Raw genomic sequence first — 16056 nt, 5'->3', positions numbered from 1 at the left:
ATATATAAAAGTAGAGTAAAAATTATATCCAGTGGTTTTCATTCTATAAGAAATATTTATAAGTACATGAATTTTAAAAATATTTTGCTACAAAATGGTTGCATACTATACCCACTGTCCAGTACTTCAATTTTTATTGATACTTTGGAGAACACCTCCCCTCCATGAGTATTTTTCTAACCACTACCATTCTATTACAGATGCTCCATAAATTAGATATCTAATCCCCTAAGTGAAGGACATTAGAGCTGACTCGAATATTGCTATTACAAATAAGCTACAATGAAGTTATTCTTTTGCATATACGACTATATTTGTATCTGATTTCTAACAAACAGAATGACTTGGCCAAATTGTTCATTTATAATTTTAACAGAGCAAACATTTTTCTGATTTTCTTTTCAAGTTATCATACTTACATTGTTTTAAGTTATTTTATTCTTAATGCCCCTAGATGTCACTGTAACTCACCAAATAAATCATATTACCAAAATTTATGAAACAAGTAGCCATCCCATAAAATTAACAGTATTTATATAAATACTTTTTTACAAAAAGAAAGAACATCTTTAATACATATCATATCTTCAGACAATCATACCCAATTTCTGAAGCTTTTCCCATATCTGATGAGCAAATTCTGTTCTCTCTGCGAGAGTTAGTTCAGGCAAGAGAGAACCACAGCTGCGCAGCAGAAGCAAGGCTTGATTACTCCCTGGGCTACCTATGGAAAAGAGGTTAACAGACAACGTTGAATACAAAACCAGTTTCATTTTGATAGATATCAAAACTTAAACTGAAGTCTATAAATAGTCAAAAATTTTGGCCCACCAAATAGTGATAGCATCTGTAAATTAGAAAAATGCTAATTCACAATGTTAGTAACAATTAAAAGCAGAATAATACTGAAAATTTTTCTGCTTTTTTAAGGAATCTAAGGTTATGAAATCCATGTAATCTGCATGGTTGTACTGAATACAAAATATAAAGAACCCAACTTATAAGCAGCACTTGCTGCAATTCAGACTAAGTTTCTTAGTATCTTATGAAAAGAATACAAAAATGTATAGTCAAAACTCATAAGCATCAAATTTAAATCTATAATCAGTTATAAGATATAAACTTCCTTCTTTCCATATTCATAACCATTATCTACATGTCCCTAAAAGCTGACTTTAAAACAAAATAAACCCCTTATTATATAATTCAACTTACATGAAATACCAAAAATAGACAAACAGTGGCAGAAAACATACTAGTAATTGCACAGGGCTGGAAAGGACTCGGGGCAACAGTTTGGGAGCTAACGCTCGAGGACAAGGATTTCCCTTTGGAACAAAAATGTTTGAGAAGCGATTGTAGCAATGGCTGGAAAACTGAAAAACCTCCTGACTTCAGCTTCTGCGAATGCAGTGGTGATGGATTCCTACCACCAACAGAGGAAACCTGGATTGGGTTCCTGGGTCCTGGCTTCACTCCCGACCCAGTCCTGGCCATTTTGGAAATTTGAGGAGTGAAACTGAAGATGGGCGCTCTGTCTCTCAATAATAATAAAAGAAAAAATTCAATGCACACAACTATAGTTATAACTAATACTTCTTTGGTATTCCTCATCATCAGATTCTTAAAAAAGATTTTATTTATTTATTTATTTATTTATTCACTTGAGAGGTAGAATTAAAGACAGAGAGACAGAGACAGAGACAGAGACAGAGACAGAGAGAGAGAGGTCGTCCATCCACTGGTTTATTCCTCAAATGGCCACAACGGCTGTAGCTGGGCTGATTCCAAACCAGGAACCAAGAGCTTCTTTTGGGTCTCCCATGCAGGTGAAGGGCCCAAGCACCTGGGCCGTCTTCTGCTGCTTTCCCAGGCCATAGCAGAGAGCTGGATCGGAAGAGAAGCAGCCAGGACATACATAAGACAATTTACCACTGAAACGTGACTCTAAAACAAACACCTAGGGGTCCACGCTGTGGGGCAACAGGTAAAGCCTCTGCCTGGGATGCCAGCATCCCATATAGGTGCCAGTATGATTCCCTGCTGCTCCACTTCTGATGTGCCTGCCAAAGCAGCAGAAAATGGTCCAAGTACCTGGACCCCTGCCCCCTTGTGGAGATCCAGAAAAAGCCCCTGGCCCCTGGCCCAGCCCTGGCTGTTGCAGTCAGGGTAACAATGAACCAGCAGATAGATGGTATCTCTCTATCTCCATAATTCTGACTTTCAAATAAATAAATATCTTTAAAAAAAAAAAAAAAAAAAAAAACAACCAAAGCGAAATGTTTTAGTTACTCCAAACTTTGTCTTGATGACTTAGACAGGGATCATCACTATAGCACAGAATCATGATGATCAACAGAATACAACAAAATTCAAAAGAACAACATACACGGCAATAAGCTTACCCCCAAACAAGTATGTATTTAAAAAGTGAATTTTTTGAACAGAAAATTTTGAAATACCTGAGTGGCATGTGCTATCAAAGACTCTCTGTAGAAGCATCTTTGGAATGCGGCCAGTTCTTCTTACAGAATTATCTAGTCTCATGAGTGCCCAGTCAAACCACCTGGCATTCCTTTTGGGAGACAAAGTGGGCTCCTCTTGAAGAACATTCTTTTTTTCAGCAGCAATGGCATATAGCCTGGCTTGGCTCAGTAGACCCCTAGAAAATGAAACATAATTAGGTATAAACTAAGTCAATCATGCTATATGTCATCTTTCTGAGTAGAATTTATGTAAAACTTTTATTAGTTATTAATACCTTAAAAATGGCAGTACAATATGCAAAATAATCAGAAAAATAGGAAGTTTTGACTTTTTGCCTTAAGACAATTTACATACACATATAAATCATATACACAGTAACTTTCCTAAATAGCTGAGTGTATCTTGATAGATTTCAACATAAATCATTTATTTTTATTTTTTTAAAGATTTATTTATTTATTTGAAAGGCAGAGTTACATAGAGGCTGAGAGAGAGAGAGAAACCAAGAGAGAGAGAGAGAGAGGTCTTCTATCCACTGGTTCACTCCCCAGATGGCCTCAGTGGCCGGAGCTGAGCCAATCCGAAGCCAGGAGCAGGAGCCTCTTCTAGGTCTCCCATGTGGGTGCAGGAGCCCAAGACTTGGGCCATCTTCTACTGCTGTCCCAGGGCATAGCAGAGAGCTGGATTGGAAGTGGAGCAGCCAGGACTCAAACTGGCACCCAAATGGGATGCTGGCACTGCAGGTAGAGGCTTTACCTGCTACGCCACAGCGCCAGCCCCAGAGAATCATTTCAAACTAAGATGGTAATATTTTGTGTTTTGTAATTTTTTAATCTCCCATAACCAAAACAAGGTTAGTGAAGGAAAAATGAAACAATTTATCCTACAAAGCTCATCTCACTTCTATTAATAGCACAGAGATCTAAAATATATCCAAAATCTGATAACTTATCTGCTTTCCATCCATCAAAATGTTAGTTTTGACACACTGCTAGTTTTACACATTTCTAATTATTTAAGATAACTATAGCCATTAAAAATAAATTAGATTTCTGGTGTTTAACATTATTAATTTTAGGTCACACAAGAACAAAAATGTTTACAAATTACGTAGTCAGAATAAGTATGTTTATAAAAACATATCGTTTACAAAAATATAATTTTCAAATTGCTCAATATTTTACTAAGATAAAACCTAATATATACACCAAATTCTCTAAAACATTAATTCAGTGGTTTTCCTGGCTGTAGGAATATATGCTGTCCCTGATTTACTAGAAATTCCAGCCAGCTTTGTAGCACAGTGGTTAAGCCACAGCCTATAATACCAGCATCTCATATGCACAAGAGTTCAGGTCCTGGCTGCTCCACTTCTGAACCAGCTCCCTGCTAATGTGCCTGGGAAAAAGCAGCACAAGATGGTTGAAGTACATGGGCTCCTCCTACCTATTTAGGAGACCTATGATGGAGCTCCAAGCTCTTGGCTTTGGCCTGACCCAGTCTAGCCCCTCTAACTGTACCTTTCAAATAAACCAATCTTAAAAAATTAAGTAAATCTCTGGCACATACACAGAGAGTGGTAAGTTCAAACATAAAATTATTGCTGGTTTTTTATGACTGGAAAACAGATAATGTGTGTGAAACTGCAGTAAAGGGAGCTAAACCAGAGATTTCCCCACAAGGTTCTGTAAAGCACAGAGGCAGTAATGGATACTAGACTGGAAATTCTATCACAGTGATCTGGGATCAAAGTCATGATCGTGGTGACCCTCAAGGTTTCCACCCATGCAAACAGACTGGAAAACGTCAGAATACAAAATAAACAGACAATGTCTTATCTCTGTAAACCTAACGGTCGGCACATTGTAGATTTAATTGAGCAAAATTTGTGAAATGAATGGAATTAAATGTTAGATTATTACCTATAGAAGATATACCCTTACAGTTATTTATTTTCTAAAGGCTTCCAAAGCCATTTTTTTGGCTACTGTAGCAGTTATTCCTAATACAAAGTATCATTATTTTAACCCCCCTCCCAGAACAACATGTCAAGTTCAGCTGTGTATAATAGTGCTCAATAACAAAAGCTGATTAATATGGAAATTTTAGAATTCTGGTGGAGTATACCTCTTTGCCAGTTTTTTTCATCTAACCCAAATCTGGTAAGTTGTTAGAGAACACAAAAACAGAACATTTGCTAAAATGCAGTTTTAAATGTAAGAACAAACACAAAATTCAGGAAGACAGAGATGCTCATAAACTAGCACATCATTCTGAACGTTCTGAGGCCGATTATTCTTGTAAGTCCTTACGGCAGTCAAGCTTCCTTTGCCTAAGTATGCTTGACTTGAATTAGTTAAGTAGAAATATGAAGCTACTTTAAAATAAACTGGGATAGGGGAAAGGATCTATCTTTAACCAAAAGACTCTCCAATGCCTTTTCCACTAATTATATGGCCTGGAATTTATTTTTAAATTCATTCTAAAGAGGCAGGCACAACAGTTAAGACTTGGGATATCTGCATCCTACATGGGGATATCTGATTTGGATCCCCGTTCTGCTTTAGATTTCAGCTGCCTGCTAATGTACCCCTGGGAGGCAGCAGGTAAAGGATCAAGTACCTGGATCCTTGCCACCCATATGGGAAATCTGGATTGAGTTTCTGGCTCCTGGCTTCAGCCTGGCCCAGCCATACCTAGTCACACCTACTGCAGGCATCTGAGTGAGCCTGCAGCTGGGAAGTATCCATCTCTCCCTGCCTCTCAAAATGAACACTTTTATTTCTTAATTCCCTCTCATATACCTTGAAGGGAATATGAACACCACAGCCTGAAGCAGTGGATAGGTTATGACAGAAAGGAATGGAAGAAACGAGTCTAGGCTTTATGCTCCATGCAAGGTAGGAACCTGCTCCTCAGGCTGCACAAGCTGGAGCGCACTGCCTTGAAACCCTAAGGACCAAAACTGACCCAACTACACAAGGGAAAACTATTATTTTATCATCTCATCCAAGTATCAGAATGACTCTTTTATACTTCTGCATTAAACATCTCAGTTCCCTCCTTAGCATACTCACCAAAAATACTGAAGTTATTCATGAATTTCCTCTGACAAAATGACATTTTTAAAAGTTGTTTTTCTCCATTTAAAAAACTGTCATGGTGGTGATTTTTATTTTTAGTCTTAGTACAAGAAGAAACTAATTTCATAGTTGAGCCACAATACTTAAAAAACAAACGAACAAAAAAACCCCACAAGGGCCAGATTACTATAAGCCGGCTTCCACAGAGTTCTACCCTTTCAGCCTGTATGTATTTTTAAAGATTTATTTATTTATTTGAAAGGCAGAGTGACAATCTGCTGGTTTACGCTGAAGCCAGGAGGTCAGCATTCCATCAGGTCTCCCACATGGGTTGCAGGGGCCAAAGTACTTGGGCCATCTTCTGCTGCCTTCCCAGGCACAGTAGCTGGGACTCGAACCAGTGCTCTGATATGGAATGCTGGCATCACAAGTGGCGGCTTAACCCACCATGCCACTACGCCAGCCCCCATCATGTGCCTTTTTAAAAAAATTAACAGATCATATTTATTTTTTGAAGGCCACCTGACTTCACCGATTTAAAAACCTTTGAGGACAGTGACCATTCTGCTCAAAAGGGAGCCAAATGGCAAACAGACTGGTGAGGGAAGGGTCCAGGAACCCACTCAAGAAAGTAGGAAAACTGTCACTGTGGAACTGGCAGGTAGAAACTGAAGGAGGGGAACTGCATGCAAGAGTGAGAATCCCAGAAAAGGTGAAGTGGTGAGGGCAAGAAACACCCCCCCACCCCCACCCCAAAGGCCTGGGAGGACATCAGAGGTGAATACAACAGCAATCTTTTCCTTTGACGAGCACAGAGTCCCCACCTAGCTGCTAACTCTGGAAGGTCAATGCTGGGGCTGGGGCTGAGGGCTCCAGGACAGCATCACAAGGTGATACACCACTCTGTAGTCCTGGGACGGCTTGGCGTTGGCGCCACATGTGTCCTTCAGCCACTCCTGGAAGAGATCTTCATCTTTCTTTTGGACCATTAACTGGCCAAGGACCACGTAGCCTTGTCAAAGCCCCTTTCCTCCAGCTTCTTCCCCAAGACTGTACCAATCCTGGCCAGGCTGCCCACTGGCTTCTCCCCCATGGGCTCTGCCATGAAGTCTCAGTGCTTTTGGGACATTGTCATCAGGCTTAAGTGTCAGCTCTGGCTCCCGCAAGCCACTAGAACTTTGACTTCCACTCAACGGGTAATACTTTTTACAGAAGTTTTAGGTTTATAGAAGAACCAACAGAAAGTGCAGAAAGGGGCTAGCCAATGGGGTAACAGCCTAAGCCTCCACCTGTAGCACTGGCATCCCATATGGGCATCAGTTCCAGTCCCGGCTGCTCCTCTTCTGACCCAGCTCTCTGCTATGGCCTGAGAAAGCAGTAGAAGATGGCCCAAGTGCTTGGGCCCCTGCACCTGTGTTGGATACCTGGAAGAAGCTCCTGGCTCCTGCCTCCTGGCTTCGGATGGGCCCAGCTACAGCTGTTGAGGCCATTCACGGAGTGAATCAGTGGATGGAAGACCCTTCTGTCTGTCTCTCTCTCTCTCTGCTCTAACTCTGCCTTTCAAATAAATAAAATCTTAAAAAAAAATAGTAAGTGCAGAGATACTATATACCATATTCCCCCTCTAGGCTCCTCTATTAACAACTTGCATAAGTTCCAGTCGGGGTGCCAACTGTCCCGGTCACTCCTCTTCCAGTCCAGCTCTCTGCTGTGGCCCGGGAGTGCAGTGGAGGATGGCCCAAGTCCTTGGGCCCTGCACCCGCATGGGAGACCAGGAGAAGACCTGGCTCCTGGCTTCGGATCAGCGCGGTGTGCTGGCTGCAGCAGCCATTGTGGGGTGAACCAACGGAAAAGAAAGACCTTTCTCTGTCTCTCTGTCTACTCTGCCTGTCAAAAAAATAAAATAAAATAAAAAAGAAATGATGAACCAAAAGGTACACATGATTATTATCTAAGGTCTTGAGTTTACATTAGGGTTCACTCTTGGTCTATACATATCTATACTCTTCTTTGATAATTTTTGCTCTCCAAATGCCAAAAAGGGCCAGGGCTGGGCCAGGGTCAGGGGCTCCCACATGGGAGATAGGAACCCAGTTACTTGAGCCATCACCACCGCCTCTCAGGGTCCACATTGGTGGGAAGTTAGTCAGGAGCCAGAGCCGGGTAACAAACGCAGGCAATCCGATACAGGATGCTGGCATCTTAAATGCTAGGCTAAACGTCCACTCTAATCCATGTTTTTTTTGTTTTTGTTTTGTTTTGTTTTGTTTTTTTTGACAGGCAGAGTGGACAGTGAGACAGAGAGAAAGGTCTTCCTTTACCATTGGTTCACCCTCCAATGGCCACCGCACCGTGCTGATCCAAAGCTGGGAGCCAGGTGCCTCTCCTGGTCTCCCATGGGGTGCAGAGCCCAAGCACTTGGGCCATCCTCCACTGCACTCCCTGGCCACAGCAGAGAGCTGGCCTGGAAGAGGGGCAACCGGGACAGAATCCGGCGCCCCGACTGGGACTAGAACCTGGTGTGCCGGCGCCGCAAGGCGGAGGATTAGCCTAGTGAGCTGCGGCGCCGGCCATAATCCATGTTTTGACAACTACATGATCCATATTTACTACTACGGTATCATACAGAATAATTTTACTGCCCTAAAAATGTGCTCTACTTCTTCACACCTTCTTCCTTTTCTGAACCCCCACAGACCTCTTTACTCAGCTCCGGGATCTTGCCCTTTCTAGAATGTCATGCAGCCTTTTCCCAGCAATTTCCTTCACCTGGTCAACAGAAGGGTATTCCCCAAAGCTCATGGGAAATGGGACCAAAGAGAAATTCATAGGGCCAGAGTTGTGGCACAGCAGATTAAGCTGCCCCTTGCAACACTGGCATCCCAGATGAGCACCAGTTCCAGTCCCAGATGCTTCTCTTCCAATCTAGCGCCCTTCTAAAGTGGCTGGGAAGGCAGCAGAAGGTGCCTCAAGTCCTTGCACCTTTGCCTCTTATGTGGGAGACCTAGACGGTGTCCCTGGTGCCCGGTTTCAGCCTGATCCAGCCCTGACTGCTGCAGCCATTTGGGGAGTGAACCAGTAGGTGGAAGACCTCTCTCTCTACTCTTTCAAATAAATCCGATTTTTCAAAATATTCATTTTTATGAACATTTGGAAGTACTCTTGTATATTTAAACTTCTACCATGTCTTTTCATAATATGACAATTCATTTTATACTGTTTAATAATATTCCAATGTGGGGCTGCCACCATAGCATAACAGGTTAAGTTGCCATCTGCAACATCAGCATACCATTTGGGCATCAGTTCAAGTTCTAGCTGCTCTACTTCCGAAGCAGCTCCCTGCTAATGCACCTGGAAAAGCAGTAGAAGATGGCCCAAGTGTTTGGGTCCTTGCCACATACATGGGACACCCAGATGAAGCTCCTGGCTTCGGCCTGGCCTAGCCCCAGCCATTGTGGCCATTTCGGGAGTGAACCAGTAAATGAACATTTCTCTCTTTCCCTCTCTCTGAAACTCTTTCAAAAAAAAAAAAAGTCCAAAGTATGAATGCCCACACTTTGTTTATCCACTCACCTACTGAAGGACATCTAGGTTCCTTCCAAATTTGGGCTATTATGAAAAGCTGCTATAAACATTTATGTCCATTTCATGGACATAAATTCTGAACTTATCAGCAGTGAACTGCTCCACATTCTCACAAGCATTTGGTGTTTTCAGCATTTTGGATTTTAGCCATTCTAAGAGGTATGATGGTATCTCACTGTTGTTATTTATAAAAATTATTTATTTATTTTCATCTTACTTGAAAGGTAGAATAGAGAAAGAGAAACTCAGAGCAGAGAGGAGATCTTCTATCTACTGGTTTACTTTTTTTTACAAAAAGATTTATTTATTTATTTGAAAGTCAGAGTTACACACAGAGAGAGGAGAGGCAGGGAGGTCTTCCATCCGATGATTCACTCCCCAACTGGCCACAATGGCCAGAGCTGCGCCAATCTGAAGCCAGGAGCCAGGAACCTCCTCCAGGTCTTCCAAGCAGGTGCACGGGCCATCCTCTACTGCTTTCCCAGGCCACAGCAGAGATCTGGATGGGAAGTGGAGCAGCCGGAACTTGAACCGGAGCCCAAATGGGATGCCAGCACTTCAGGCCAGGGCATTAACTCATTGAGCCACAGCGCCGGCCCCTACTGGTTTACTCCTCAAAAGCCCACAATAGTCACGGCTGGGAGAGGCCAAAGGCAGGAGTCCAGAATTCCACCTGGGTCTCCCACATGGGTGGCAGGGGCCCAAGCACTTGAGGCATCATCTGTTGCCTTCTACCACATTAGCAGGAAGCTGGATGCAAAGAGAAGGTTTCAGGACCCAAGCTGGCATTCTGATATGGGATGCACGTACCACAACTCTCACCCCTCACAATTCCCCAATAATATATGATGTGGAACATTTTTCATATGCTTATTTGCAATCTGCATTTCTGCTTTGGTAAAATGCTCAGATATTTCTGTCATTTTTTACTTGGGTCATAAATTTTCTTATTTTGAGATTTTTTTTAAACTTGAGTCATAAGTTTTCTTATTTTGAGTTTTTAGAGTTCTACGTTTTGGGTAATTAATCTCAGTGTTTATTCTTTCAAGTAAACTTTTTATCTATTTTCTAGAGATGATGGGACAAGAGGAAGAGATTTCTCTTATGAAGTAGAAGATTTTTTTTTAAAGACCTGTTTGTTTATTTGACAGGCAAAGTAACAAAGAGGCAGACAGGGGAGGGCAGGGAGGGGGAGACAGAATCTTCCATCCACTGGTTCATTCCCCAGATGGCCACAATGGTCAAGGCTAGGCCAGACTGAAGTCATGATAGGATCTTTATCTAGTGAGTAAATCTGACACCCAATAAACTTTTTTTTTTAAAAATCTACCAATTATAGTATTATAAAAAAGCAGGGAATTATGATAAAGGAGTAACAGCAATACTGTAGATAGAAGGTTCCAGGAAGACGACATCTGAATCTCACTAAGGATAAAAAGGAATTACAGACAGCAGGTGACGAGCACACTAAGTGGTGGTAGAACAGTCAGCAGGTCAAGGGAGTGAGCAATGTCAGGGCTGGGGCTGAAAAGACTGGGCTAGATCAGGAAGGATGCTGAAGGCAGAGTCAAGTTTTATTTTAGGTGTAGATTTCATTCCATGTACAGCACCGAATCAGAACTCTATGAAAGGTTTATAAGTAGGAGCTGTGGCATAATCTTTCTCTGACAGGAAAAAAAAGAATCAAGTCTAGCTACTAGGTGGAGGAGCTAGAATTAAAATAGATATCAGGGCCGGCGCCACAGCATAGTAGGTTAATCCTCTGCCTGCAGTGCTGGCATCCCATATGGGTGCCGGTTCAAGTCCCAGCTGCTCCTCTTGCAATCCAGCTTTCTGCCATGGCCTGAGAAAGCAGTAGAAGATGGCCCAAATCCTTGGGACCCTGCATACACGTGGGAGATCTGGAAGAAGCTCCTGGCTCAGCTCCAGCCATTAGGGCCATTTGGGGAGTGAAGCAGCAGATGGAAGACCTTTCTGTCTCTCCCTCTCTTTGTCTATAACTCACACCTCTCAAATAAATAAAACAAATCTTTAAAAAAGAGAGAGAGAGATATAATTTAGAAAGCTATTGCAGTAGTTCAGGTGACAGAATAATTGAAGTTTAGACCAGAGAAGGCAGTGAAGAAAGACAAACTACCTTTATGGGGGTGTGGGGGGAGACAAGGCCCTCACCTAATTTAATCACAAGTTCTAGGCAACAGGAGCCATTAATATTCGTTATTTCTAGTGTGTATATACTGAAGAAAATGTCAACTAAGCCTAGAGGGGCTGACTTAGCACTCTGTTTACTTCCTACCCACTCTGGTGTTTTTATAAACACTTGATATGGGGCCAGTGCTGTGGCGCAGCGGGTTAACTCCCTGGCCTGAATTGCCGGCACGCCATATGGGCTGCGGTTCAAGACCCGGCTGCTCCACTTCCTATCTGCTCTCTGCTGTGGCCTGGGAAAGCAGTGGAGGATGGCCCAAGTCCTTGGGACCCTGTACTCGCGTGGGGGACCTGGAAGAAGCTCCAGGGTCCTGGCTTCAGATTGGCGCAGCTCTGGTCATGCGGCCAATTGGGGAGTGAACCATCGGATGGAAGACCTCTCTCTCTCTGCCTCTCCTCTCTCTGCGTGTAACTCTGACTTTCAAATAAATGAATATATCTTTAAAAAAAAAATAAACATTTGATTAGTGTACTCTATGCTATGGTTTTAGTGCCAGTTCCTACCAAAACTCACACTGAAATTCAAATGCCATTGGGGCAAGTGTCATGGTACCAACAGGTTAAGCCACCATTTGGGACACCTGCATCCCCTAAGTTGAAAGAGTTATGGATAGAAGCAGAGCCAGAGAGAGGTCTTCCATTCTGCTGGTGCACTCCCCCAAACCACCGCAACAGCCAGAGCTGAGCTGAGCAGGAGCTTCTTCCGGGCCTCCCAGGCGGGTGCAGGGGCCCAAGAGTTGCGCCATCTTCTGCTGCTTTCCCAGGCCATAGCAGAGAGCTGGATCAGAAGTGGAGCAGCCAAGACTCAAACTGGCGCCCATATGGGATGCTGGCACTGCAGGCTGAGGCCTTAACCTGCTGTGCCACAGTGCTGGCCCTGAGAAGTACAGATTTAATGAAATTTGCATAAATAATAGAATAGTTAGGGAGTAGACATTTGGGATCAGTATTAGTATTGCAGATTAGAGGAGAGTGTACAGAATTGAAGATACTTTCTTTTTTTCTTGAGAGACCAAGACACTGATGCAGGTGTTAGAATTAGGAGGAGGCCGGCGCCATGGCTCACTTAGCTAATCCTCTCTCTGGCTCTACTTCTATCCATAACTCTTTCAAAGAAATAAAATAATTGTTAAAAAAATTCTGTACTTCTAAAAATCTTCAATGTCTTCCAACCATCCAATGACCAACCATGGCAGCTTCAAGGAATCAAGTGGCCTTTGCAGTATCAACTTCTACCACTGCCACATAGCCTGGAAGGCTGGCCTCCCCGTCTCTTAGTGGACTTCTGTATCCTTGAAACATTCTGAATATCTGTTACCATGTGTTCTCTGAAATTCAAGTGACTCTCTACCACAAGTCCAACGTGACTGCTCCTCTCTCAAATGTCACTGTACAGCAGGTATGCAGGTGCCTGACAGTCTTCTTGTGACTGATATGCTTATACATATGGGGAGCAGAAGCGTAATCAGATGGATTCCTGATAGCTGTTGAGAAGATTTTTTTAAAATGAGAGGTGAACACTGGAAAGTCTTTTCTTCCTGGAACCAATGACAGACACAATGCTTAATTATAAATTAGAAAACAAGATGGTCGGGGCTGGTGCTGTGGCGCAGCGGGTTAACACCCTGGCCTGAAGCGCCGGCATCCCATATGGGCGCCAGTTCTAGTCCTGGCTTCCCTTCCGGCTTTCTGCTTTGGCCTGGGAAGGAAGTGGAAGATGGCCTAAGTCCTTGGGCCCCCACACCCACATGGGAGACCCAGAAGAGGCTCCTGGCTTCGGATTGGCGCAGCTCTGACTGTTGCGGCCTTTTGGGGAGGGAACCATCAGATGGAAGACTTCTCTCTCTCTACCTCTCTCAGTAACTCTTTCAAATAAATAAATCTTAAAAAAATAAAATAAAACAACATGGTCAAGTTACCAGGGAAACTAGAGAATGCTGATGGGGTTGAAGGAAGAGGGGATTCATTCCAGATTAAAGAGATCAAACAGTATTTAATCACACTTCGTTGTTTGCTATGATCTAAACATAAGTTATGAACCCAAGTTCCACTCTCATTGTAGCTTACTATCTACTAAGGAAGCAAATAGAACAAACAAGTAATAATATCAGACAAGTGAGATGTGCCATGGGTAAAACTAAAATGGTGGGGATGGGGGAGAGGGGAGGTGTTGTGGTGCCACAGGTTAAGCTGCAGCATGCTGTGCCAGCATCCCATGTGGGCACTGGCTGGTTCAAGTCCTGGCTGCTCCACTTCAATCCAGCTCCCTGTTAACGTGCCTGGAAAGCAGCAGAAGTTGGGTCATGTGCTTGAGCACCTGCCACCCACATGGGAGACCCAAATGAAGTTCCTGGCTCTGACCCGGCCCAGCCCCAGCCATTGTAGCCATCTGGGAGAGTGAACCAGTGGTTGGAATATCTCTGTGTCTCTCTGAAACTCTGATTTCTGAATAAATAAATAAATCTTTAAAAAAAAAAAAAAAAACACCTCTCGAAAGACAATGATGTAGTTCTCTGAAAGTGGAGGCATGATTTCTGAAGGTTAACTGTTCAGGCCCAAAAAGGAAACACAGACAGGCTCCAAGTTACATGTAGGCCACATCCCAAAGATTTATAGTGAAGATGTTAGAAATTATAAAACATTTCCTCCATTGCAGAAATCCAATTTCCAGGCTGGTCCGCGGAGATCCATATAACCATAGCCGTTACCATTATAGTAACTGATACAGTACTTACCATGTATCAGGTCTCCCTTTAAGTGCTTTACGACCTTGAGCAATACTCCTCATTACACTATGATCACTCCCACTGTACAGCTAAGCAAACTGAGGATGGAGGTTAAATGACCCGTTCAGCGGCATGGGGCAATAACTTAACGGTCTGTACAATGCAGACCAGGCATACTCCAGGTCCTTTGCTTTCAGTTCTTATGTTAGCTCCTGAATGACCTCTATTTATAAGCACCAGTCTTTCAAAACCCGTTTTTCTCCAATGCCAAAACCTCAGCACCTACTTTCTTTTCTCTGGTGGTTAGAATATTACTCAAATTAATATCTCACTTCCAACAGCACTCACCCCAAACTCCCAACACACCTCGTACCCTCCAAAACACTAAAGCTCTTCACATCTAAATATGGATGGCTACTGATCACCAGGAGTGATCCCACGTGGGACAACACACAGCTGGCCGAGTTTAACGAGAGGATATCACTCGGCTCCCGTAGCAGCCTTCAAAGCCCTCCTCAGCTTCTCTGACCGTGGGTCGCTCAACTGCAGAAAAGCCAGTTAGAGGTGGCGAAGGCAGGAATCAGGCCGGAAGCAAGCCATGCCGGCGGCCATGACCTTCTGCAGGCGCTCAGTACTGTCGCCTGAAAACCCTGCACGAAAACCACGATCGGGAGCCCCGGGACGCTTGGTCCGGGGGCGGCGAGGAGCGTGGAGTTAACACAGGTGAGACCTGGCCCCCGACAGCCCCGACCACCCCGGGGGGACCCCAACACTACAGCCTGGCCAGAAGGGCCGACGCACTCACCCTGCGATCGGCCCAGAGCGAGCGGCGGGCAGACAGGGGACGGCGTGCGGCAGGCCAGAGCAGCCCGCTAGCAGACGCAGGGAGAGCGGGAGGCGGGCGGCCCTGCCGGCGCGGAGAAGCCAGCGAGCGGGTCTCAGCAGGGCTGCCATGGCTTGGCTGTCCCCACGGCGGGATGCACGTTCCTCAGAAGGACAGGAGGAGCACGTGACGGCGGGGTCGACCGGCGCGGGACGAACCAAAGAGCCGGCGCGCCAGGCGTAGGGGGAGGCCGTGGTTGTTTGGGATTGCAAAACGGGAAAACCTATTTGTGTGAAGAAATAGTTGGCCCTATTCGGCATGGAGGTGAAAAATATTGTTTCATTTGTGGCGGAAGGGGACTCTTTTTTTCCCCCTAGTCCCCCGCTCTCAGCATGGTCTGGAACTCCACCCCTGCACTTTTCAGTTGGTAGAGTCTCAAGAGGTCGACTCCTCCCAGGTGAGCGCAGAGGCTTGCGGGGGGCCAACTAGCAACAACGCCTGGGACGCTGGGAAAGAGCCGACCGTAAAGATCCCGAAGTGTGGGACAATTTCTCTGTCGAGCGCGGCTGTCGCTGGATGACGTTCAACTGTGCCGGCTCGGCGCCGCCGCCGTCGCGCTCCCTCAGAGGAACGAGCCCCCGCCGTCAGTCGTGCGGGCCGGGGAGAACGTTGAGACCCTCTGCCCCATGCTCTGCCCCCCACCCCCAGGTTAAATACGCTGAGACTCGTACTACTGGGGCCTGGAGCCCGTGTTCCGGAATACGCGGTGCTTCGCTTTAGGAAAGGGATGCTCACAAAGGTCGTAGAGTTTAAAGCTGGCAACTCCCGCCCTTCCCCCACCGCCCCTTCAGTAAGTGCACCTGTCGTGATGAAGCGTCTGCACTGGGGTCTCCAGAGAGACAAACTGGCACAGAACGGGGCGTGGCCTCGCCCCGGCTTCCAAGCCTGCAGGCAGACTCGGGGGGCGTGCCGTGCACGTGGGGAGCGGGCCCACACCCTCGGGTCGGCCCCCTGGAAGCCTCGCGTGGCAGGTGATCCCGGTGGACGACGAGAACCGGCACTGTGACCCCTCACGGTCGCCGAAGCACCTCCCCCGTGCCAGGCACACAATAGGTTGTGTTAAGTGTATGCTGAGTTAATG

At 44.9% G+C, this 16056-nt stretch overlaps 1 protein-coding gene across 1 annotated transcript in view; it reads right to left on the bottom strand.

Annotated features, from left to right (window-relative positions):
- Positions 1 to 15328, bottom strand: part of LRPPRC (leucine rich pentatricopeptide repeat containing) — a 110361-nt gene extending 95033 nt beyond the window's left edge. Inside the window, exons 1-3 of the mRNA XM_008254465.5 lie at positions 14898 to 15328; positions 2463 to 2662; positions 602 to 724 (exon numbers count right to left, since the gene is read on the bottom strand). Coding sequence (XP_008252687.3) covers positions 602 to 724; positions 2463 to 2662; positions 14898 to 15235 — 661 coding nt within the window. The 5' untranslated portion in view covers positions 15236 to 15328. The remainder of the gene's footprint in view (positions 1 to 601; positions 725 to 2462; positions 2663 to 14897) is intronic.
- Positions 15329 to 16056: the final 728 nt, after the last annotated feature.

Source organism: Oryctolagus cuniculus, chromosome 2 (assembly GCF_051225735.1).
Source record: "Oryctolagus cuniculus isolate XC-2025 breed Fujian yellow rabbit chromosome 2, ASM5122573v1, whole genome shotgun sequence".
NCBI classification, from domain to species: domain Eukaryota; kingdom Metazoa; phylum Chordata; class Mammalia; order Lagomorpha; family Leporidae; genus Oryctolagus; species Oryctolagus cuniculus.
The sequence above is the reverse complement of the archived record's forward strand: the minus strand, read 5'-3'. Positions and strand labels throughout refer to the sequence as shown.